Here is a 25,140-nt window from a genome sequence, read left to right on the forward strand (position 1 = left end):
TTGTTAATGTAGATTGCGTTTCAATGATCCTTCCACCGTACAGTCCTGAGCCAATGAGAAAAGTTGAATGTCTGGTCGAGGGAGGTGTGACTTGAACAACTTCTGTTGACTTCACACAACACCGTAATAGTTTTCGTAGCCCTGGTTGGGTTTTTGGGCTGAGTTCACCCTCCACTGGGATTTGAGCTCGCGACGTTGTGATCTCAGGTCGAACCATCGTAATAAGCAGTTGTCACAAGGCCAGATTGTATACACGAAGTACACACACCTACATCCCTTTTATACATTCATTGCTGGGTGAGGGCCTCCGAAGCCGTGCAGGTTGAGACATTTGACCATGCTGAAGACTGGCCAGTGGTGAAGGCAGACGCGTGAACATAGAAGTACATAAAAACAATGGATTTTGCTCCTCTCCCCACCACGAAGCTCCCACAGCATATAACGAACGGTTTGTGCTAACCAGGCTCTCGACTGCTTTCAAAATCTGATGAGATCGGCACACTCCAGGCGATATGGTCACATGCAATAATACACTGCCATTTTTGCAGCTGCATACCATGTAGCGTAATTTAAGATGTAGATGCAGTTACATATTAATGGTTTTATGTGTATACTCTAAAGCACTCGGTTCACGTGCCAGTTTGATTCGGGTGCACTGTGAGCGTTGATGTTATTAACAGTGCTACAGGATAGACCGGGGAGGGGTTGGGCGACGTTCGGTTCCAGAACCGTTAGGCTTTGTAAGGACTGCTTCCTGACGTTATGTATTGGGGACTCTCGTACTCACCACGTGCATTGCGGCTCTGGAAATATTGTATTTTTTTTACCGAATTCCATAAAAAAAAATGGCTCTTATTTTGGTTGCAGACCCCCTGGGTGAGGCCAATAAGTGAGGAGCACAGTGTGCTCCTCACACTGCTCACACTGCTCACACTGCAGCACTGTGCTCCTGCACACTGCTCACTTATTGGCCTCACCCAGGGGGTCTGCAACCAAAATAAGAGCCTTTTTTATCGAATTCGGCACAGTGTGGTCCTGCACACTGCAGGAGCACACTGCGCCTGCAGTGTGAGCACAGTGTGAGGAGCACAGTGTGTGGAGCACATCTGTCGGAGGTGTTTTGTCATCGCCAAGTCAAGTGGTAGGTTGAAGGCAAAGATTTAAGATTTTATTCTGTACATGGGATACAAGTTTAACAGTTGCAGAACCGGAGAGAGATGCGTGCTTCGAATTACACCGAGAGTCAGAAAAAGGGTCAATGGATTCGAGACCATGCATTTTAAGAGGCAGAGATATGAACTGTTAAGTGGTCTTGGGCTGGACGCTTCACTTATTATTAGGAGCTGGGTGGTGAATGTCGATCATGAATTGGCGGCCAAAAGAAAGGGACCATTCCCGAGCAGACACCCATCGTGGAGATGATGAAGTGATGAAAACATCTCGTGTGCAGGAACCTTCTGCATTGTTACATTGTGAGAGATGCCGACAGCTGGGGAAAAGCTATGATCATTTATAATGTGCTCGACAGCCCCAGGACATAATCTGGACATATCGACAAGGTAAGAGATGTGTTTACGTGATTGCGGTCTCCCACTGATGAAGGCACATAGGAGATTAGAAACTCCCAAGTGGCTCAAGTTTCTTCGAGGTGTCCCGCTTGCCACGTTTCATTATGCTGCAAAAATTCGGGAGAAGCACACGTGAGTATATGCTGCAAATATTCTGCACAGCTCCATAATTGGATACGTGTGTTACCGAAAAAACCTAAGAATATGAATCCTTGCAGTCACGAAAGCTTCAAATCTAGAATTAATAAAAATGTGTCGCGCATAAAGAATATGCAATCATTTACTTTGGTGTACAAAGACAAAAGATCCCTATCAAACAGATTGTTAGCACAAGTTTTGTAATCCCATATGAAGGCGGGTACAGCGCACAAGGTGATCGTGTGACGACGTTCAGCTGCCTATATTTTCCAATGCCCATGGCTGCCATACATTTCCAGATGGTGAGCCACTTGGCTGTATTTTCCCGCATGGAACCCGCGGGGTAGACCACTTTTACAAACAAGACCCTGGGGGTTGTATGGAGGTGTGGGCTATCCCAAAAGTATTTTACACGTGTGACACGTCATAGCCCGTTTAATGTTTTCATGGTAGGACTATCCACTATCCAAGCACTGCTGAATAAACCACTCACACTAAAATTGCACATGTTAATCACGTTTTAAATTAATTTGTACAATTAAACGACAATGTTTGAAGTGCGCGCACTGTTTACCGGCGACGGGAGAGCTGGGGAGAGAAGTGGGGGTTGAGGGGTGGGGCAGCTGGGGGGAGAGAGAGGTAGGGCAGCTGGGGGGTGGGGGGTGGGGCAGCTGGGAGGTAGGGCAGCTGGGGGGTGGGGGGTGGGGCAGCTGGGGGGTGGGGCAGCTGGGGGGTGGGGCAGCTGGGGGGAGAGAGAGGTGGGGGTGGGGCAGCTGGGGGTGGGGGCGAGTCGACGGCGTTACCGTAGTGCCGCTATTATCTGTGCAGTGCGCAATCTACCAGTGCTAAAACTACTTATCTACCAGTTATGTTACTTATTTATTGAATATTTACTTGTGTTACTTATTTATTGTTCACTCGTTTCCGGTTAGTTTGTTTTCTTTATGCACGTTATGATTTTAATGTTAACAATTGATAGTGGAATGTATTACAAATGTAAACTTCGTATTAATGATGGAATTAAGCTGCGGTAACGACGTTAAATATATGAATGCATGCGGGGTATATGGAGGTGCGGGCTATCTGATTTCTTTTTTTACACAAAACGCAATTTTTGCGGGGTAAATGCGTCTGCGGGTTATATGCGTCTGTGGGAAAATACGGTAATTTGTGGCCAGGTAACCTCTGAAAAAAGAAGCTATTAGCTAGTGGGCTTTACCTGGTAAAATACAAGTTTAGTTTTTGTACATGTTTTAGTGATGTGGTTACCTTTACTATACTTTGCACTCCCATCGTGTTTTTATATAGACCCACGGCGAGATGGTATCTGCCTCGCCTGCTCTCTATTTGGAGTTGCATGTTCTCCCCGTGGTGGTGTCGATTTTTCTCCGGGTTCTCCGATTTATCCCTCCACATTTAGCAACATGTATGGCTGCTATAAGTTTCCACGTGACAAGCCACTTCGTCGAGCTGTCATTTGTGGCCAAGTAGCTTCTGAAAAAGAGCTACGCAGCTCAGTGGGCCTTACCTGGTAAAATATAAATTAGTTTAGAAGTTTAAATTGTTATAACTTTCTGATCTGCCCCAACTGGACATCTGTGAAAATAGCTTTATAGCGCATCGTATACATATTTTGATTCTAACACGCTGCACTGGACACTCGTTTATATAGAGGTGGATTAAGCCAGATTCATTGCTCGTGAAAAATTATGTTTAGATTCAGTGAGACTTTTCTGGGGAAGGATACTGCCTGGTATACAGGTTAACACACTGACTTGTAATCCATAAGTCGACAATTCTGTAAGATTTACCAGTACGGCAGTTGGGAAAGTTGATTAAATTGTCCACCTCTGTCCACCTCTGATTAGCACGGTTCGCTACATACGGTGGGAAAGAAGTTAAACACATACTCCACACTCGACAGTGTCAATTTGTACACCACAGTTGATTGGCAGGTCACGTGTGGTGGAGTAAAGTGTGGGTCTTTCCACACTATCTGTCCAGCATGGAAGAGTGGGCCAAAATGTCCTCTAGAGCTCTCTTGTGGGAGCCCTTTTTGAGTCACTGCAGTGCTGTTCCTTGACAGTTCTGGTAAAGTGAAAGGTTTTTGGTTTATTTTGCTAACCAGAAAAGGCTCACAGTAGGGCCGAGAAGTGGCACGTTTTCCGCTTGTTGCAAAGGTTCGTGTTTCAAGACACATGGCCGACCCTGGATAACACTGAGCATATTAACCAGAGATATGCATTACTGTATCTACTTCACAGTGGATGTCAAAGGTCCCGTGACATGCGAAAAAGAGTAGGCCATGGTCCAAATTTGAAAGAAAAAAAATCTGAAAATTACTCTATTTAGAATATACATTGCCTGCCTACTGCAAAAGCTACCACACTGAGAAACGTAGCACATCCGTGATAGCATCGTCCGATGAGAATGGCGAGAACACCAGAATGTACTCATGGTTAAATAGGGACCTACTCACACACCTTTGCAGTAAGGTCCTGTGCAGTTTGATGGTTTCCCTGGGCCGTTTCCTGCGCTTGTCCAAGATCTTCGTGTGGAGGTACAGGATGCGCTGCACCTCCCTCTCGGGGTAGAACAGACTGACGACCTTGCGCCGCAGCCGGTTGATGAAGGCTGACGAGAGCGAGAAGAGGGCGAGCGCAGCGAAGAGCACGCACACCTTGACGATCGTGCCCTTGTCGGGAGGCGTCGGAGGGCGATTTTTGTCGAAGCACTTGTCGGCAATGAGCGACAGGTTGTTCTGAAACGATTGGCTTCTCTTCAGCACGGGGAGTAACACAATCATGAATAAGTTGACCTGAAAAAAGGATAAACAAAAATAAATAATTTCCAAAGTTAGTAGAACAATGACGATGGACGTACGTACGTACGTATGAGCTGAATACAGCACACACAAATTCATTGAGTTTAATGCCAGGCTCAAGTGAGGTCACTCAGGTCAAGTGGCTGTGAAGCAGGAGTGGTTAGCAGCAATTATCCAGACCTTATGTTCCCGACGAACATTGCCTTAGGATATTCATGACAGTCATTTATATATTTATCTTGTGCCAACAATTGCGAATTATATAAAGGACACTTCTTCTTCTTTAGTGCTGCCTAACGGCGTGTGCGACTTCACGATGACATTGGTCCCGGTCTAGCACGGCGTGTAGAGTTTGTGCTGCTGTTAATTGTAGCCATGTTTTGATGTTACTGAGCCATGTCGTTTTTGGCCGTCCTGGTCGTTTTTTCCCTTCGATTTTTCCTTCCAGGATTAGCTTTAATAGCTGGTATTTGTGGTCGTTTCGGGCAATGTGGCCTAGGCAGTAACACTTCCTGCTCATGATGGTCTTCAGCAGTTGCCTGTCAGTGCCCATATCTTGCAGAACTTGTGTATTGGTGGTTTTGGCTGTCCATGGGATTTTCAGCATTCTTCGATACAGCCACATCTCGAAAGCTTCGAGCCTTTTTGTTGCTGTTGTTGTCAGTGTCCACGTCTCTACTCCGTACAGCAAAATTGACCAGATGTAGCATTTCAGTGTGCGCAGTTTCAGTGATGTACTCAAGTTGCGGTCTGCAAGGAGTGTTTTCCATTTAATAAATGCTTGCCTTGCTTGTTCAATTCTGCTCTTGATTTCGACTTCATGGTTCAACTGATCGTCAATGATTACACCAAGGTATTTAAATCGGTGTACTTGTTCCAATTTTTCGCTGCCAAGCTTGATTGTTATTTCGCTTGTAGTTCGGCTGACCTTCATAACCTTTGTTTTCTTTTTATTAATTCGTAAGCCCCATATTTGACTCTCTGTGGCAACCTCGTCCAAGATTTGTTGTAGGTCTTGTTCCGAATCGGCCAGCAGTGCAGTGTCGTCGGCATACCTGATGTTGTTGATGTATTGTCCATTGACTTTAATACCAATGTTTTTATCTGCTAGTGTTCGATCAAAAATCTACTCCGAGTAGATGTTGAAAAGACTGGGTGAAAGTGGGCAGCCTTGTCGTACACCTTTTTGTATTGGTGTTGGGTCTGTCAATTCGTTGTCATATCGGAGTTGGGCTGTTTGCTTCCAATAAAGAGCAATGATGAAGTTGATGTCGTTTTTATCTAGTCCCAGTTGTTTTAATAGAGCTGCTAGTCGGTCGTGGTCGACTGAGTCAAAGGCTTTCTCGTAATATATGAAGCAGATGTACACTTCTTTCTGATGTTCGTAGCATCGCTGTAGTGGTATCTGTAGACAGAAGATTCCTTCTCTTGTGCCTAGTCCTTTGCAGAAGCCAAACTGTGTGTTCTTCAATGCATTTTCGCATGTGGAGCGTATGCGCTGTTGGATCACCTTCAGGAAGACTTTCAGCACGTGGCTCATCAAGCTTATCAGTCTGTAGTCCTCGCATTTCCGGCTTGTTGCTTTCTTTGGTATGGCCACAAAGATGGATTGTAGCCAGTCGGATGGAATTTTATTGCCATTGTATATTTGATTGTACCAATTAGTCAGTTGTCGTATGTTGTTACTGTCTAATAGTTTGAGCAATTCTACATGGATTGTGTCGGGCCCGCACGCTTTGCCTGACTTAGCTGTTTTGATTGCATGTTCTACTTCTGATGTAAAAATGTGTAGAGCGTCTTTCGACACAGGAAACAAAAAATCTCCATCCTATGTTTGTTCTTCTTTAGGAGGTTCCTCTTTGTATTGCACAGCTTTGACCAATACAGTCTCCTCCTGCGTTTGTACACAGGAGGAGTCTCGAATGCTCGGATAAATCCCTTGCCTGTGAAGAAATAGCACTGACAGATAGCACATCGCCATGTGCAGCACCTTTCCTCCAGTTCCCTGCACTTGAGACATGTGCCACTGCACACCGCAAATGGAGGCCTTTCTACACGAGTACCTTATAGCAATGTGTTCCAGATTTAGCTGGGCGATGAGGGCACACGCCAGGGTTGGTCGATCATACAGTTGCCAAAAGCCCTTCCTGAAGTGCCATACACTGGCCTGCCAGAAGGCAATACAGAAAAAGTGTGGACTAATCTACATATGTACATTGGGCTGGGATAAAGCGTTGCCCTTCACACATGTGGGTTTCTTTTGGGACTCATGTTTTCTTCCACGTGTTTAAACATTCATGAATTCGCTGAAAACACTGTAAGAAACAGAGGACTGCAGAACTTGGGAAATTGTTGGTGCAGCCTAACTGCTTGGCTGTTGTCTTTCAGCTTGTCTGTGGTTCCTTGGTGATTGTGAGATGCAATTTTACATGAACGATGCTATTTAAATCAAATCGGAATTACGATCAACGCACACGTTCTTTGGATGTGTCCAACCGCATGTCTTCTCCCTCCAGCCAGCAAAACGTAGTTTTTATTTTTATCTATATATATAAAAGGGAAATTTGTGAATGTGTCTGTTCAAAATGTTTAGCGTACTTCCCGACATGCAACAAACTTGATATTTGCTATGTAGGTACTTTCCAGACTGTACACCATGCAAAAATTATAAAAATAGACTTTTGTATATTTTTTTTTGGAGGGGGCGCGCAATTATGCATATATTTTGCACGGCAAGTGAGCTGTGACGTCACATCTGTCATGTGACCCGTGTGCGGAAGCGTAAAGTGAAATACAAATGTGTTACAGGTCTAAGGCGTTCTTCGCGCAGCATTGCTTTATTATTTCAATCGTTTACTACCGTACGCACCCTGAAAGTTGTGTCTGCAGCAAGCGCGTGTATGTGTGGGGGCAGCGACTGCGTAGCGATTCGCGCACTGCGCTACGAACCAGGCCACCCGAGTTCGATTCCCGCTCACGGCCACCGCCGGTGACGATTATTTGAACCGGTCCTGGGCCTCCCCTAGGTCGACTCAGCCTCAAACGAGTAAGTGGTGTGGTGTGTCAACATCGCCACTGGGGAGACAAAGGCGGCCAGCCGTGGTGAATCCAAGTCCCGGGCGAAGCCGGGTAGTAAAGCTAGTAGTGTATAATTACGAAAATTCCAAACAATGTCAAGATATAAAATTACGGATGGTCCGAAGTTTGTTTTTATTTCATGTTAATCCAAAGGTGTGATTTCGCAAGAAGGAACTCCACTTCCATGATATCACTTCCACCCATTTCCCACAAGGTTGTTGTGTCACCTGGCATCAAGTGATGTCAATTTTTTTTAGCACGAAGGCACGTTCAATTATTATACAATGTAAATTATATGAAAAAGTGAAAAGAATTCACATTTTTTTGAAAACCCCAAAATCTAAAAAGTGTAAATCTGCAACTTATCTCTCGTACATCTAAAGATCTGATCCAAACATTTACACTATGAGATCTCTTTTACCAGTGGCAAATATAATGGTAGGTTTTTACCCTTTTAACTGGTACAAAACTGACACCTTTATTCAAGGCATCATGTTTGCAATGACCACAACACAAGTAGTCAATAAAGCAAACAAAAAGAAGCAACCCTGATAAGGATAATAACTTCAAGGACAGTGCATATTATTATCCTTATCAGAGTTGCTTCTTTTTGTTTGCTTTATTGACTACTTGTGTTGTGGTCATTGCAAACATGATGCCTTGAATAAAGGTGTCAGTTTTGTACCAGTTAAAAGGGTAAAAACCTACCATTATCTGATCCAAAGTAACAAACTCGTCAGCCTTCCTACCTCGACGTTCATATCCAATGATATGTGCTCGTGTGCGATGCTGTCCATGTGCCTGTAGACGACATCGACGAGCAGGAAGACCCCGTAGTCCACCACAATGGCCACGGCACAGAGCAGGCCGTTGGTAATAACCGGCACGGCGTAACGCACCATCGCCCGTCGTTCCACGCTTGACAGCGCCAGGGAGCTGAGGATGACCAATTTTTCCCGCTCGACCTTCAGCAATGGGAGCACGTGTTCCTCCCCACGCCGGCTCAGCTCCCTGTCAATGCTGCAGAACTGGTTGGTGATGTAGACGTTGTCAAAACTTAGCTTCTGTCTGTAGCGCCTGAAGTAGTGGCCTGCCAAGATGAGCATGATCAGCAGGTTGAGGATGACCAGGACGGCGTTGAACAGCGGATGACAGAGCACGTCGGCGACACCGTTGAGCCGCGCGAAGATGCCCTCCGTGTAGTTCCTGATGCCCTCGATGGCCTGCAGGCTCGCGTTGCATGTCACCACGGTTCCCACGGAGCGCTCGTCCCCAATCTTGCTAAACGTCATGCCCCCGAAAAAGTCGTTGAGCGCTCTCGTGATCTCTTTGGTGATGGCATAGAGCAAATCGACGGCCTCTTTGACGGTGCACACGAACTCTTTGATGCCCTGCAGGGAGGCTTTGACGACGCACTCGAAGCACTCGATGAGGATGTCGATGTTCCGCGTCACGTTGCTCAGGCTGCGCGTGAGCGCGAGGACGACAGCTGCCGAGGCGAGGGCGCCCCGTGCCTCTTTGGCGCCGCTCGCGAGGACGAGCAGCGCCGCCAGGCACCGCGCCTGCCGGGAGAGGAACGCGAGGACGGCGGCAGCGGCGGCGAGCGGCCCGGCCACGAGCAGCGACGTGGCGAGAGCACAGCCGAAGCCGAAGCGGAGGCTGCAGAAGAGCGCGGCGCCGCAGACGGACGACACGAGCGCGCAGCCGCCCAGGAGGCGCAGCCGCTGCCAGGGCGAGCGCAGGGTGCCTCCGCGGAATGCGAGTGGCGAGAGGCTCTGGGAGACCGTCATTGAGAACTCGGGCCCTGGTTAGCGACACCCACGGATTTTTGCTTTTTACACAATGCTTACAACAGAAGAGGAAGGCAAACAAAAAGGAACGGTTACCACGCTGGACTCTGCAATCCAGAAGTTGCCAGTTCGACTCGATCTCCGAGCACAAAGAACGGGAAAGTTTATTCAATCTTCCCCGCCTCTTTGCAGGCCACGGTGTATGTGGCTACACGCCGGATGGTCAATCAGCAGGCCGCGTGTGCTTGGGTCAAGTGCGGATACTCCCATCGCTTCGGAGACGCGTGGCCAGCATGGAAGAGTATCGGTCAGATACCCTGTTGAGTTGTTCTCATGAGCTCCCTCTTAAACTATAACTCTTAATTATTTTTATTTTACCAGGTAAGGCCCGCTGAGATATGAATCTCTTTTTTTCAGAAGCGACCTGGCTATAACAAATCATAGCTCGACGAAATGGCTTATAATGTGGAAATTGCAGCCAAATACTCTAAACGCATGTTTATAAATGTGGTGGGAAAATGTCATGCCGCCGCCACGAAGCCGTTCAGCAGGCGCCCCACCTACGACCTCGCCACCACCAAGCGACGGAGCCGACCCCGCGTCCCCCTCACCTCACCTCACATGAACACACCCGCACGCATCCCCCCCCCCCCCCCATAGAGCTGGAAGGGAAGGTCACCTGATCGACCGGTTTTTATCCGAGAAACCCTTATCGGGATTAACTCTCACGGTTTCCGGCGATCAGGGAATTGGATGACCTCCTCCGTGCTACGTGGCACTGCGGCGCTGCGGCCGGCCTTAATATGGTGTGGTCGCGGCGTGGGGCATTCGGCCACCGCGGTTGAGGCGCATTTCCCCCCACACACGCAAGTATCGACGGGGCAGGCAGAGGGAATAAGCATTGTGATGGAGGAGCATCATTAGAAAACACGCAGCGCATCTGAACTGCAATAATAGCGAAGGCGCACGGTGCGTGAGAAAGGGATTGATTGGAATTTGCGCCGTGCAGGTCGCTCATTGATTAACGGAACAAAGGCACCGCGGAGCCGCCTGGCCCGGGCGAGGGGGGCGCGTGCCATTGTTTGGAGTTTACGCCGCGCGGACAGAGGATTAATTAGCATAGCGAAGGCGCACGGTGCGTGGGAAGGGGGTAGGGGCCCGAGTCCGGGAATGAGGATAAATGGGGAGCGCAAAGGGGAAATCGCTCTCTTACTCCAGCGCCAGGCGACCAGACGCAGCTCCAGCCAGCGACCCGGACGTCCGTGCGACGCACCGAGGTACGCTGTTAGCACAAGGATCAGCGGACCGCCGTGGACACTTAACAGTGAGTAAGAAGGTGAATTAGAATCATAGCAGATAAATCGGGAATAGGTATAGAGGTATCAGCGTAGGCCAGCCTCGTCGACTCACTGATTTAACACCAGTCCCAGGTAGCAGACAATAAATCATTAATAGCTGATCGTGGCCTCGTGTGATCTCGTGTTATAAGTGTGAACGCGTGTGGTACTGTGTATGCGTAAGCTCGCGGCGTGCGTAATCGGCGTACCCCAGGTGCGCGATCATAACGTGAGCGGCGAGCGCGGCGCAGAGCGGCGCAAGAGTGGGTATCGCGTGTGGAGCTGTATGTGTGTGTGCGCGCACGTTCACGACGTGTATAATACAGGTGCGCGATCCTAACGTGAGTGGTCAGGGTTGAGTGAGTGCCGCGCAGAGCTGTGTGTGGGTGTGCGCGTACGTAATTAACCATGCCTACTACGCGGACCCGCGGGGGAGGGGAATCCTCGAGCGACGGCTCTCACCCCATGGGTGAAGAACCCAGCAGCGGTTCGCCTAGCAGCGAGGGGGCGAGTAATGAGGTTAACCCGGCCGTTAGGGGTACCGAGGGAGGGATCTCGGGGGCCAGCGACCCTCACAAAAAACCGGAGGACCCCGAGAAAATTCCACGCGACCACGGGGAGAGACATGCAGACTCCAAATATAGAGCAGGTGTCAGGGTCGTGATTGAACCCACGCCTCCTGCATACCAGGCGAGGCAGATAACATCTCGCCACCGTGGTGCCCCTAATAGAGGCCCTTCTGCCAGCAGTGGCCGGTGCAAGTAATTGCAGGACTGCCCTTCTATAACCTTTTACAAGTGAAAAGGTAAAACAAAAGAAGTAGGTCTACATGAAGCGACGAGATAAAAAAAAAAGATTGGAAGAAGTTCGTCCCGCCTCATTGGGACCTGCTTACGTGACGAGTGACGGAACAGAATAGAGGGAGACTCTTTAACATATTATTATTGTGTCACCACGAAAGTCGTGGGGGGGGTGATCATACTTCACCACGCTGGTCCGTGTGGGTTGGTGAAAGTAGGGTCAACCAACACCATCAACCTTACTTCCTTCCTGAGATCCGACTTCGGTATATGTGGCTCAACACTCAAGTGGATACTGTCGTACCTTCTGATCAGCAATCCTCAGTCAGGGTGGGCTCGTCCACATCTGAAACAAAAGCGTCACGTGGCGTCCCCCAGGGCTCCGTGCTCGGTCCCCTGCTGTTCACGGCCTACACTTCGCCGATCCGCTGCCTCATCGCAAGCTTCGGTGTCAAGCACCACTCATATGCGGACGACACTATTCTGTTCATCGCCATCAATTCTATCAAATGTGTCTGGATTTGAGAGGCTCTCGGAATGCACCACCACTGCCCTGCAACAGTGGTTCTCTGCACACAACCTTGCCCTTAATACGTCAAAGTCAGTGGCCATCATGTCAGGTCACAGGCAACGTCTCAACTCATCCGTGCTCCCAACACACAGACACATCTTTGGTCACAGCATCGGGTTCACCGATCACTTCAGCTACCTCAGTGTCATCCTAGATTCAACGTTATTCTCCGATCGTCAAACCAATCATATCATCAGTTCATGTAACTTTCACCTGAAGGCTCTCAGACACCTACGTCCTCTCATCTCCACTGAAACTGCCAACACATTGGCACGCTGCATAGTTGAGTCTCGCCTCGACTATTGCAACTTCGTCCTAGTCCAGTTCTCCTCTGGCAACCTAAACAACTTCCAAGACGACAAAACAACCTCCTGGCACGCGTCGTCATCGGCCGCACTCATCCCCGGCTCGACTCACTCGCCTCTCTCCGTGCCCTCCACTGGCTACCCATTGCCAGCAGGGTCACATACAAGATCGCCTGCCTCTGCCACCATGTCTTCACATCTGCCTGCCCCCCGTACCTCTCTTCACTATTAACGATTTGCAGCAGATGCCTACGCAGCGCGACTCACGACCTCCTCTTGATATCAAGATCCAGGACGGTCACGTATATGCGCCGCTTCTCGGTGCCTGCCCCAACAGTCTGGAACGCCGTCACCCCTCTGCACATCCGCAGCATCACCTCAATCGTCTCCTTCAAGAGACACTTAAAATCTCACCTCTACAACCACGTGCTCTCGAGAGAGACTCTGAGCTTGGCTCCGCACCTCTGAGTTGCGGCCGTTACGTCCGCAAATTTGCGCGCGTTATAAATTGCATTATTATTAAATGCGTATACACGTAGCATCTAGAAGCATCGAGCAGCATCCTGCCTTGCGTGATGCTACGCTGAGGCAGCCGTACAACCGCTTATTTATACTCTGGCGACGTACTTCTGTTCACTCAATCGCGGCATGTCCAATTTGCATCTGCGTTATAACAAATGTGTTCCCTCATACATTAATCGCGTTATATACAATTGGCGTTATGAAAACACGCGTTACAGGAGAACAGACGAGCCCCACATGCACACTGAGGAGAAACCAAGTCTCCGACACTTACCAAGTAACACATGAAACACGTAAAATACACATCATTTATACAATATGTGATAAAAAAAAATGTTTACAAACGTACATACCCAAAAAGGCTTGATTTTTCATTGACAAACCTTTAAACAAACCTACGAAATGCTCACATTCATCAATAACACTACATTAAAAGGAAAAAAAATATTAAGGAAGTCTTGTTGACGAATATGTATATTTATTTAATTATTTGCGCTATAACTCTGTCTTAAGAGGAAAAACAATATTTTAAGGAAGTTTTGTTCACAAATGTGTAAAGTTATTTTGTTATTTGTGCTTGAGCACAAGTAACAGTATCAGCAAACGATGTATGATTAAATTAACAAACTACAGATTTTTACACCATACAATTTTAGAACATTTCAAGTCACACTAATTCTGTGTAATTGCACGGCCTACATTAGCCTGACAGTTATTTACAAAACACGGACATAGTGTCACCTGCAATTGAAACGTTCTTTAATAATATAAAGAGATTCATTTAAAAAATGCATTTCAGTGACATGACACCTACATCGACGTGTTCCCATGCTGGCGAAACCTTTTGCTGTTTGCGCCGATCATTAACCAACAGCTCACGGCAAAAGGGACCGGGGTTCGTCACGTGGGAATTTCCTCTTTTCTCATTTTGAGACGGAGATTATGGTTTTGCAATCTGTCAACAACTTTTTTTATATATAAATTTCCTTCCTCCTGAAGAGGAGAAACCTCGTGGTCGCTCATGCAAAGACGAGACTCGGCTCCGAGAAAACACTCCGCCCATCAGCAAAGTAAGCTGCGCACTTCACATCTACTGATTTCAATGACTCAAGATGATGTCATGTTCTATATAGTAATAACAATAATTATTCATTCTGAACAGTAATTTTTCAAACCACTGCTAGATGAAGTGGGCTGTGTTTGTTAACTTGCTGGTATACAGGTCTTGGACTCGATCCCGACCCTGACGACCGTATATTTGTAGTTTGCGTTTCTCTCTCCCCGTGTTGGCGTGGATTCTTCTCTGGGTCCTCCGGTTGTTTCTCCTCGACACTCATAAACATGCGTTTAGAGAATTTGGCTGCTGTAAATGTCCAGATGATAAGCCACTTCGTTGAGCCGTCATTGATATGCCAGGTCGATTCTGAGAAAGAGCTATATAGCTCGGTGGGCCTTGCCTGGTAAAATATCATTAAAAAAGGTAAAATAGTGTGAAAATTCACTTTACTTAAAATCAGAGACAGCTATCATTCTTCATCTTCCTGCAATCCTGTAATCGGAGTACTGAAAGTAATGTTTTTATTGGAATAAAATGCCAATATAACGTGTATTGTGATGTTTTCGTATATTTTCGAGGATATAAATATTGTTCTGGTGAAATAATTACATTCATAGCACAAATTGAACAGTTTGAGCAATAAAAAAACGTGCCCGTCATGGGTGTCGCTGTCATAAATTTTCAAAAATTGTGCCGTTTCAATTCATGTCAATTTTTCATTGTTATACGGAGCATCCCTTTCAGCCAGCTACCCAGCTAGTTTTGTTGGAAACGGCCCGCAGCCCGGCCAGTAGCCGGCCAGGAACTGGAGGTATATATTATTTTTTATAGTCGTATGATGATTTAAGTTGAACATTATGCATATTTCCCTATATATCTCATTACATAAATGTTGTCTCTTGGGAATTCATCAAACACGCGTTTCATACCCGATTTTCTTTCCCATTATTTCGTATGGTCGAGGGTTGATCGGAAATGTTAGCATGTTCAGTGGCAAGGTTAGCAAGTCAGTGGATAGCTTCAGGAGCAGTCTGATGAATATCTGAAATTCTGCTGGCTAATGATTGAACAAGGCAGCGCTGTACTGTGTGGTTCATGGTTTGAGATTGATGACCTCAGTCACTCCATGGGCTATTCTTGATATTCAATCAGTATAAGACAATGTTCTTAACTGCAAGGCCCACGGGCCACTGGCGGCCCCTGGTGGCCTTTAGTGCGGCCTCCTACAGGACATAAATGTGACAACACCCCATCGTCGTGCCGTCAAACCCCAATGATGTCAAATGTGTGATGGCCCTCACACTGATGATGTTTTATTAGCGAAAGTGGCCCTATCCTATGAAAATTATCGAAGGACACCACGCTATGAGCGCGTGCGAACGTGGATTTCCGTTGACCAGAAGGAGCTTGTGCGCATCTCTCCGACCACAGATCGACCGCCGCTCGCCACCATGAACGACTCTCGCGATCGGCCCGAGGTGACATCCTGCGCCCCGGCACGGCTCCTGCGCGCCGCTTACTCCGTGTACCGCCTACCGCACGCGACTACGCGGGGCGAGCGTGGCCTTCTGCTCGCACTGTGCCTGCTAACGTCCGCGCTCAGCAGCTGCTTCGCGCTCAAGGTGGTGTGGGAGGCGGAGGAGGTGCGGCCACCCATCCGCCTGGGCGTGACTGCCACCTACGTGGCCCTGACTGCCGCGTTGCTCTTCTCTTCCAAGCAACTGCGCTGCATTTCGCTGCTCGTCGTGCCGGCGCTGGGCACGAAGCGTGGCCGCGAGTACATCCTGTACGCCGCGGCGGTGCTGCTCGCGGTTCACACGGCTCCCAACACGTTCCACAACCTCCGGGCGCTGGGCGAGGTGTCCCTGTGCAAGGCCCTGAGCGGCATCCGCAGCGTCATCAACAACTCGGCGCGCAGGGAGGCCGTCGTGCGCGAATACGCCACGGTCGAGACGCAGACCGTCAAGGGCCTCTTGCAGTTCCACTCCGTCCAGTCAAATTACGTCTTTGACGTCAACACCAGAGACGTCTCGACGGAGCTCGACTCGCTGAGGCTCAAGGTGGAGAACGTGACGCGCAACGTCGCGGCTAATTTCAAGACGTTCCAGGCCACCGTGGAGAAGGTCCGCGCGGTGCTCAGCACGGTGTTTTCCGTCGCGTCCGTGCTGTTGGTGCTCGCGCTGTCGGCCGCCTACCTGCGGAGCTACCTCACCGACGTCCTCTTCGACAACATCTACATCACGGAGGAGCTGCGCGCGCTGGCTCGGCAGACCGACCCGAGCGGGGAGGCCATGAGGTGCCTCAAGGCGGATGGCAGGCGGCAGCTCGTCGACTCCACCTCGCTGAGGCTGTCAAGGAAGGAGACGGAGAACTGGCCCCTGAGCATCCTGACCCTCTTCACCTGGCTGCTCCTCGTGTCCCTTGCAATCGGCGTCGAGTACGGGGTCTACGCTCTCACCGACACGTTGCTCGCCCTGGCCGATGCCATCCCGCCGGCGCATGCCGAAGTGCGACTCTACTATGAGGCACGTGCGTGAGTCTCTCGTGTGCGTTATGAACCCGGCGATCAGAGTTCGATACCTGCTCACGGGAATTGAACTAGGTTGACTCCGCCTTAAATGAGTACCTGGTGCGATGTGTAAAACATCACCACTCGGGAGACAAAGACGGCCGGGTGTGGTGTTGGCCACTCACCAACTCGTGTGCTATGCCGACCCTCATACAGTAGGTGCTATTCGCTAACAGCACTTGCCCCAACAGTCTGTTTAGGCTATAAGAGGGATCTTTGTCTTTGTCTCAGGGTATTTCATCATTAAAAAGGTAAAAAGTGTGGCCCTAAAATGGCTTGCTCATGCCATTGCTGGTGGAAGGGCCCCCATTTAAAAAAACTCGAGACTTACCATTAAACTTCAAGTTCATTTATTAGGTATAGCCCTGTGAGCCATTCGGCTCTTGAATCAACTAACTCTGGTGACCCCTTTTATGCTCCATGGTGGACAGAGCCCCGCGGGATAGGTTAAATAAATTGGCACCGTTTTTTCAACTGCCGTGCTGAGGTCAAACCGGCAACCCTCAGAATTGCAAGTACTGTACAGTGTGATAACCATTTTACACCACAGCAGTATCCCAGAGTGTAAATGTTTGATTGGCTGGCACTGCAGTTAAGAGTGCTCAACAGAAGGTTGTTAATTCAAATCTGGTTTGGAAGTCGACTCAGCCCAGCATTAGTCTGTGGTCAATAAAATGGACATCACTTAGGGCTGCCACTCCATCATTAATCTGGCCACCAGAACTTACCGAGTTATGGGCACAAAATAAAAATGTACTTATATGTGTAGTGGGTCTAACTGAGTCCCAGACGTTGTTACTTTTAGAGGCAACACTTTTATTTGTAACACTGTAATGCAAAGGGGTAACTGCCCCTTTACCAGGCCACAACCTAGGGTGGTGAGTATTGTTGGGTGAGTGGTGAGTATTGTTGGGTGAGTGGTGAGTATTGTCGGGTGAGTGTTGAGACTGGCCAACAGAGGTGGGGCCCACGCCAAATGGTGGAGAAAGCAGTAAGGGGAGCTTCGTTGATAGAATGGCACAGCCCATGGGGATGATAAGACAACCCTATGTCCAAGTCTCTAACTTGTTCTCGAACCCACGTGTTCCTCCTCCTGTGTCAGTGTAATACTCTTAGGTTTTTTCGGTAAAGTCACGTAGGTGTAATGCTCTTGGAGGGAGACGGAGTCTTCGTAGAGGCAACACGCTTTATTTCACCAAACAGTTTACACTAATCCCTAACACAACCTGGGGAGGTACAGCCTCCCGGCTATCGTACCTACGACTCTCCCTACTTTAGCCCTCCGGCTAGCTAGACCTAAGGGGAGGCTGACCCACCGCTGGCCCGGTGGGTCCCTGAGCACTGACCTGTCCGGACCTGGCCCTCACCAGGGCATCAGGCCGAGAGAACCTCAGGGTCCTAACCCCACGACCACTGGCACCGCACTGAGCCCCAGCCCTTAGAAGGACGTCGGCGGCTTGGGGCCCAGGGTCTTCTTCTTCTCCAGGCGGCTTCTGGCTTCGGCTTGCGACGGACTGCCTCGCGCTCTCAGGGAACCCGCCTTATATACTCTTTCTCCCTCAGGGGTGGGGTTCTGGGGGATCGTAGCTCCTGCCAGCCCCCTCCCCTCAGAGGGGTTCCAACCGCCGTTGGCCCGACCGGTCCGGACCGGTTCTACCCTCCCCCTGGTTGTGGCGCGTGTGTAAATCATGACCACCACATAGGTAAGAATAAATAAATAAGTTATAAAAAATATAATAGAAATTATAATATAAGTAAAATAAAAAACATTCCCTAGGTGACTTTACCGAAAAAACCTAAGAGTATGAATCCTTGCAGTCACGAAAGCTTCAAATCTAGAATGTCAGTGTAATGCCAAGCGTGCACGTTTCCACACTCTTTTGTGCACATTTCAGCTTTTGTCCCATTGTCTTTGTCAATGTTTCTGGTCAGTCCTTCATAGCTGGCAATATGCAATGATGTAATGCTATTTTTAATGATCAAATATTTTTTTCCAAGATAAATTCATCCTATTGTTTACCGATATATTTAATTGGTTGTATCTTAAATCAGCTTTTAATACTTTTGCCGAGGTATATATGTCCTGCCGTGTTTGCCATTAATTTTCCTCCATGCAACCTTCTTTTATGAAGTTCTTAAATAGTTTCCGATAATTAATTTCCATCGGTTAGATAACGCCGCCTTCGGCTAATCCGACATCGCCAATGCAAACTCCTAGTCGTATCATCATCACCACCAACAGCACCAGCATCGTCATGAATCCCTCTATGGGGCCCCGCAGGTTTACATCGACCAGACGTTTAAAGACCGGCGCTACCTGACGAAAGTGCTGCGTCGGCCCAACTTCACCCTGGAGTTCGCGCGGTGCCGCACGGAGCTGTCCCCGCCGGCGCCGCACGCGACGATCGGCGTGTACGCGCTGCTGCTGCTGGCGCTCGTCCTCGTCTTCCTGGGCTCGTACGCCCACCGCCTGCGCCGCAAGATCGCCGCCTCCTTCTTCCCCGAGGTGGAGAGCAGGCGCGTCCTGCAGCTGCACGCCCGGATGAAGACGCTGCACCGCCACAGGGCTGGGCAGCAGCCGGCGCCGGAGCAATTGCCGGAGCGAAGATTGGGTCTGAGGAGGTGGAAGGGGGCTGGAGCGCCAAAGCGAGTGGCCGGTGGGGGGGACCGGTCGGAGGTTTCGGTATCGGCAGGGCAACCAGTGCGAGACAAGGGGATGGAGCAGATAAGGACGCTACCGCTGAGGCAGCAGCTGGAGCAAGCATTGGCAAAAAGATCAGGGACGGTGCCGAAAGTGGCCACCACGGCACTGTAATATCTCGCCACGGTGGCTAGGAGATGTTAACTCCCTCGCCTGGTATGCAGGAGGACGTGAGTTCGATCCCGACCCTGACGCCTGCTGCTGTATATTTGGAGTTTGCATGTTCTCCCTGTGGTCGCGTGGATTTTTCTCCGGGTCCTCCGTTTTTTTCCCCTCCACATTTAAAAACCTACGTTTAAGTATATTTGGCTGAGATAAATCTCCACACGACAAGCCACTTCGTCGAGCTTATCATTTGTGGCCAGCAGGTCGCTTCTGAGAAAGAGCTGCGACATAGCTCAGTGGGCCTTACCTGGTACAAATACAAATCCTGACTTCCGGGTTGGCAGGCGACGCCGGCACCTCGTCTCGCCTCCCGCCGCCTTCTGATTTCCCTCTCCTCTTGTGTAGCTATTTGCTTGTTTCCTTTTGTTATCTTCCCCTACTTTTCTTGCTCGTCTGTCTGAATGTTTAAAAATCTTTCCTAACGTGTCTTTTATAGCGCCCTGACAACTATTTTTAAAGGGCGCTTTTATAAATATATATTATGTTAAAATAGTTTAGTTTTGGAGATGATTGCTTTTCTTGGGGGGAAATGTGTGGATGGTTCATTGTGTGGATGTGTGCACCCTATACAGTTATCATCAGCAGCATCTTGATCATCCAAGATGACGAAGATGCTGCTGATGGCTCATGCCAGGTTGGTGAAGGGGGAGTGGTGGGTTCTGCTATCACTCACCACTGATGTTAGACGCGGCCGGGAATCAAACTCAGATCGCCAGGTGCATGAAGCTGTGCACACGCAAATGTTAAAATATGAAGTTGTATTTTTGGATGATGATAATGATGTTAACGGTGGTGATGATGAGGATGATAGCGGATGTAACTTTTTGTGTTGACTTTTTAATATTTGCATATTTTGCCATGTTATATTTTACTAATTCGAAATATATTTTCCTCTTCATTTTAATAAATTGATTTCCATACGAAACTCTATCTTTTCATGGTTTTTGGATCTGACCTAAGTTCCCAATATTTCCCTAGGTCTCTTTTTCAAAAGCGTATTTCAGGCATATCAAGAAAAGTTATCCAACATTATAATCATAACAATGATGCTTGTGAGAATAACCCCCCCCCCCCCCATAAAACTACTTCAGTAAAACGCCTCCTACCAGCGCCAAATGTTTTGGGATGCTATTGTCTGATGCTATTATCAACAAAGTTTGGATAACAGAATGAATGATTGGCTTCAAAGAGACCGCTTTCAAATCACAGGTAATAGCAATACAGTAATATGATGTGCAGACAACAGATTGGTCCACGGAGATGTTTCAGGATGTGAACCATCGGTGAGCGGGTTAGAGGAATTTTGCTGTGGTTAGCACACTGCGCTTTGAATTTTATTTTACGATCATTGCTAACACTGGTCATTGCGAGTGATATTTAAAACCGGTTCTGAACCGTTTCTTCACTTGGCCAACCCGCAAAGAGCTTCATAGCTCATCAGATTCCTTCATATATATTCATTTCCAGGACACTTTGCATAATAAACGTACAAATATTTTGTTAAATGCAAAATGTATATATTTTTTAAAAAACCTCCAAACGAAAGCAGTGGCGATAATCACCGCAGTATCTGAGTAGTCATCACGCACATTCTACCATTAAATGGCAACAAAAGGACAGATACCCCGTATAGCCTTAACAGACTGTTGGGGAAAGTGCTGTTAGCGAGTAGCACCTATGAAGGCCGGCACGGCATACGAGGGGGTGGGTGGCCAGCACCACGCCCGCCCACCTTTGTCTTCCTCGTGGCGATGATTTTATACACCGCGCCAGGTACTCATTTGAGGCAGAGTCGACCTAGGGGTGGCCCAAGACCGGTTCAGATAATCGTCACTGGTGTTCGCCATAAGCGGGAATCGAACTCGGGTCGCCGGATTCGTAGCGCAGCGCGCTAACCGCTGCATTACCGCTCTATCAATGTGTATGTGAACAAAGTGTCCCGTGGGTTGCATGATGAAATAGGTAAACGAGAATTTACCACAATGAGAACTTGCGAGTTTTAGAATGTGCAATATTTGATCAGATAGACATCGCAAAACAGAAGTAGTTCTTCTGCTACCAGACTGTTTTGTAATAATAGTGCGAGTCGGTGATGCATGTGTATGTATGTTAAACTTATTGCGGCACCCTACGTTGACAAGCGTGCTAACCAGAGGTGCAGGGGAAGGACAACAAACTAAACACAAAAACCAGTTCTAAAGAAATGAGTTTGAAACCTAGATGATGTAAAAGTGTACAACTCTAGTGACTTCCTGATATTATAAAGAATATTTTTTCAGACAGTCGCAGAAGTGCATCTGAAAGCGTGCAATGCAGTGACCGTCTTTGTTCGATGGCCAACCAAAGCCAACGTGTGTGCGTGTGTGTGGTTTGTTTGTTGTGGAGAGCAGTGCTCCGAGTGTTTGGCGCACTGCACTACAAACCTGATGACCTGGGTGTGTTGACATCAATGGCGAGCGATATGTGGTCCACTTCTGGGCCTCCCAGAATCCAACTCGGCCTAAAATAAGTCACTTTGGCAGTAGTATGTGACCAACAGCACTGGGGAAACAAAGGTGACCAGGCATGTTTATGTCAACACAAACCATTCTGTACATTATTCCGACCTTAGTGGGTGTTCAATTAACGGAACATGTGCCCACAGTTGTTTACGGCTATAATGGAGGTTTGCTGTTTTTGTTGGGATGAGTAACAGTGGCTTATCAGTTTAATACGGTACATTGCACTCCTAATTTCGCATTCATCCAGGTGATTCTCCTTGCTATACATAACGTGGCTGGCTTGCTTGCTTTCTTGTCCCTTGGTCTGAGTTTAGACTCGGATTACTATGAGTACCTGGTACGTACGGTCGGGCAGTCAACATCACACAAGTAAGGAGACAAAGGTCGCCAAGACATGCATGGTGCTGGCCGAACTATATCGGCATTTGCCATTCCGACCTCAATAGGTGCTCGCTAATAGCAACTGTCCCAGCTGTCTTAAGGGTAAAAGTGGGGTTTCTTATTCTTTGGGTCTTTCGGTAAAGTCACTTAGATAGGTTAAAAGAAAATAATAATAAAAAATAACAAAAAACGACGACGTTTCGATCGCAACACAAGCGTCATGGAGGCCGCTCTTCGATCTTACATACACATGCTAATCTCTCACATTAATATCACTATCCCTGCCAACTTCGTTTATGACCCTTGGGCTACACCCATTTTAAACCTTTAAAACAGTCTGCCTCAGCAGCTGTCCCCCTCTTTTTCTTCCTGATGACGAATGCTTGTGCTGCGATAGAAACGTTGTAGTTTTTTGTTATCTTTTGTTTTTTCTTTGAACTTATCTACGTGACTTTACCGAAAGACCCAAAGAATATAAATTCCTGCAATCACGAAAGCTTTAAGTCAAGATTTAGTGGGGTTCTGTGTACATTATATACATGATTAGGAGTGGCCATCCTGCCACTTGCTGAGCAATTTTAATTCCCGTGAAAACGGTATTCCTTGCATGATTTGTCATAGTTAAACATGCAATGGAAACGTGAAAGGGCGGTGTCTTTAATTTAGAAGACCATTTCTCCAGTCACATGCATAGAAAGCTACTTCTCACTTGCAATGCACATAATTCCCACTTTTAGCCGAGATAGACAAAATGGGGAAATTGCTGTGAGCAAGTAGCTTGCACGCCGCACCGTAAGTCCGTGCGGCCAACACTTTTTTTTTTTATAGCACTGATGTTGTCCAGGCCATTGCAACATCCACTCTTTTAGGTCAGGCCAAGGCACAGATAACAATTTCCACTTGTATTGCGCAGGGCAGGAATCGGACCTTGGTCACTCTGATTGCAGGGCAATATACTATGCACTATACCGCTATGCACTATGTCTCATACAAATATGCCGTGTAGCCTACGTGTTGATTCATTAGGTTATCACCAATAACCACTTGCCTCAATAGTCTATTAGCCACAGTTTTGAATCTCACGCACTTCCCAACGGCATCAGAAGCAGGGGTTGGGGGGGGGGCGATACGAACCCCAGCTGTAAGCGATGATGAAATTCTTGCTTGCAACCTTTATCAGCTAAATGAGACCAGGCTATTGGGGGTTTGCATGGGGTCCTAGGTTGGATGACCACCACCGCAGATGAAGGATATCAGACGCATCTTACAGATGACAAGCCAATGGTCAGTGGGCAGATCAGTTCCATGGTAGGTCCTGGTGTCAATGGCGTGGGCACACGTTTGCTGCTCCGTGACTACAATATAGATGTTCTTGCTGATGTCGGAACAGTGTTGGTGATTACAAGCCCGTGGGCTGCACATAAGTCTAGCAGCCTCCTACTGTTGTTATTGAGCTGATCTGGCCCATGTCTTCCAATTACTCCAGCACAGGTGCTTGTGTCACGATCCACTCGGGCATTAAAGCCACCCAATAAGACGATTATATCCCGGGAGGCCACTTTAACCAGCACCTGGGACAGGAAGTCATTCGTGTTGCATGAGCCATCATCACCTCTATTCCTCACCTGACGTTGATGAGAGAAATGAGCCCACCTCACGTTAATGGGCAGTCTCACCGCGTCCGACACTTCCCCTCCGCGTTATCCCTCATTGTTTTCTTCATAAGAAGAGCCTCTCCCTGTTGTTTGGCAGGTTCCTGGCTCGAGTGGGGAGGACTGTTCACACCTTATGGTGATTGGAGCCACAACCAATCAACCGGATCGCCTGTATTCCACCAGAGTAACTGGACTGGTCTAGTTCCCCCAGAGTAATGGCAGTCTCTCCTCCACAATGACTATTCGCACATTCCACGTGGCCAACCGCAGTGGTTTCTTTCCGTTTCTGGAGGAATCGCGCTAAGGCGGGAAATAATACGGTTTTGCCAAATGAGAATTTCATAGATGCCTGTCCCCCCCGGCACAAGCTCACTTCATTGTGTCCACCGTGGTTAATTGGTTAGGTAATTAAGGTGGATAGGTTACCAGCCCCTCGCACACAAAGACAAAGGTCCCCCGCATAACCTTAACAGACTGTTGAGGCAAGTGCTGTTAGCGAGCACCTACGAAGGTCCGCACAGCACACGAGGGGGCGGGCGGCCAGAACCACGCCGGGCCGCCTTTGTATCCACAGTGGCGATATTTAAACACCGCACCAGGTACTCATTTGAAGCTGAGTCGACCTAGGGGCAGCCCAGGACCGGTTCAGATAATCATCACTGATGTTGGTCGTGAGTGAGAATCGAACTCGGGTCGCCGGGTTTTGTAGCGCTGTGTGCTAACCGCTACACCACCGCTCCCATTCTCACTCATTCTCACACACACACGACACTTACACACACACACACACGACACACACGCACGTGTGCATCCGCAGGTGCACACGTGCGTGAGCTGAAACTGTGATTACAAAAAGGGGGGGGCACTTCTGTTTCACGAATTGGAAGAAAAAAATGAAATGGGAAGAACAAGACCTAAACACACATTCGGAAACTGGAGACTTCTCATTGGGTCAGCCGATATGACCCGACCCTGACGTTTTACGGAAATGTAAGTTATCATAATCCCATAACTTGAGGCATTGTGTGTTGTAGATCCGCACACAGGCATCCACACTTTGATAGCAGTTCCTTAAATAAAAGGGCTTAAAGTCAGCCAGAGACAATGCCGAATGAGGTAGCATGCTTTACGGTATGACTACTCCGAGACAACGTAAGCATGTACGTTGAACTTCTTTG

General features: G+C 48.2%; 2 protein-coding genes across 2 annotated transcripts; one reads left to right on the forward strand and one right to left on the reverse strand.

Moving 5' to 3' along the window:
• Positions 1-1,142: 1,142 nt before the first annotated feature.
• Positions 1,143-13,808, reverse strand: LOC144732028 (dendritic cell-specific transmembrane protein-like). Its single transcript, XM_078613220.1, has 4 exons — positions 13,748-13,808; positions 8,358-9,412; positions 4,190-4,524; positions 1,143-1,675 (listed from the first exon to the last, which is right to left on the reverse strand). The coding sequence occupies exons 1-4, from the start codon at positions 13,761-13,763 to the stop codon at positions 1,615-1,617; spliced, it is 1,467 nt and encodes a 488-aa protein (XP_078469346.1). The 5' UTR covers positions 13,764-13,808; the 3' UTR covers positions 1,143-1,614.
• A 124-nt stretch (positions 13,809-13,932) lies between these two features.
• On the forward strand, positions 13,933-20,350 carry OCSTAMP (osteoclast stimulatory transmembrane protein). The gene is made up of 3 exons (XM_078613224.1): positions 13,933-14,003; positions 15,422-16,515; positions 18,841-20,350. The coding sequence occupies exons 1-3, from the start codon at positions 13,955-13,957 to the stop codon at positions 19,372-19,374; spliced, it is 1,677 nt and encodes a 558-aa protein (XP_078469350.1). The 5' UTR covers positions 13,933-13,954; the 3' UTR covers positions 19,375-20,350.
• Positions 20,351-25,140: the final 4,790 nt, after the last annotated feature.

This window comes from Lampetra planeri, chromosome 41 (genome assembly GCF_965212315.1).
Source record: "Lampetra planeri chromosome 41, kcLamPlan1.2.h2, whole genome shotgun sequence".
NCBI classification, from domain to species: Eukaryota; Metazoa; Chordata; class Hyperoartia; order Petromyzontiformes; family Petromyzontidae; genus Lampetra; species Lampetra planeri.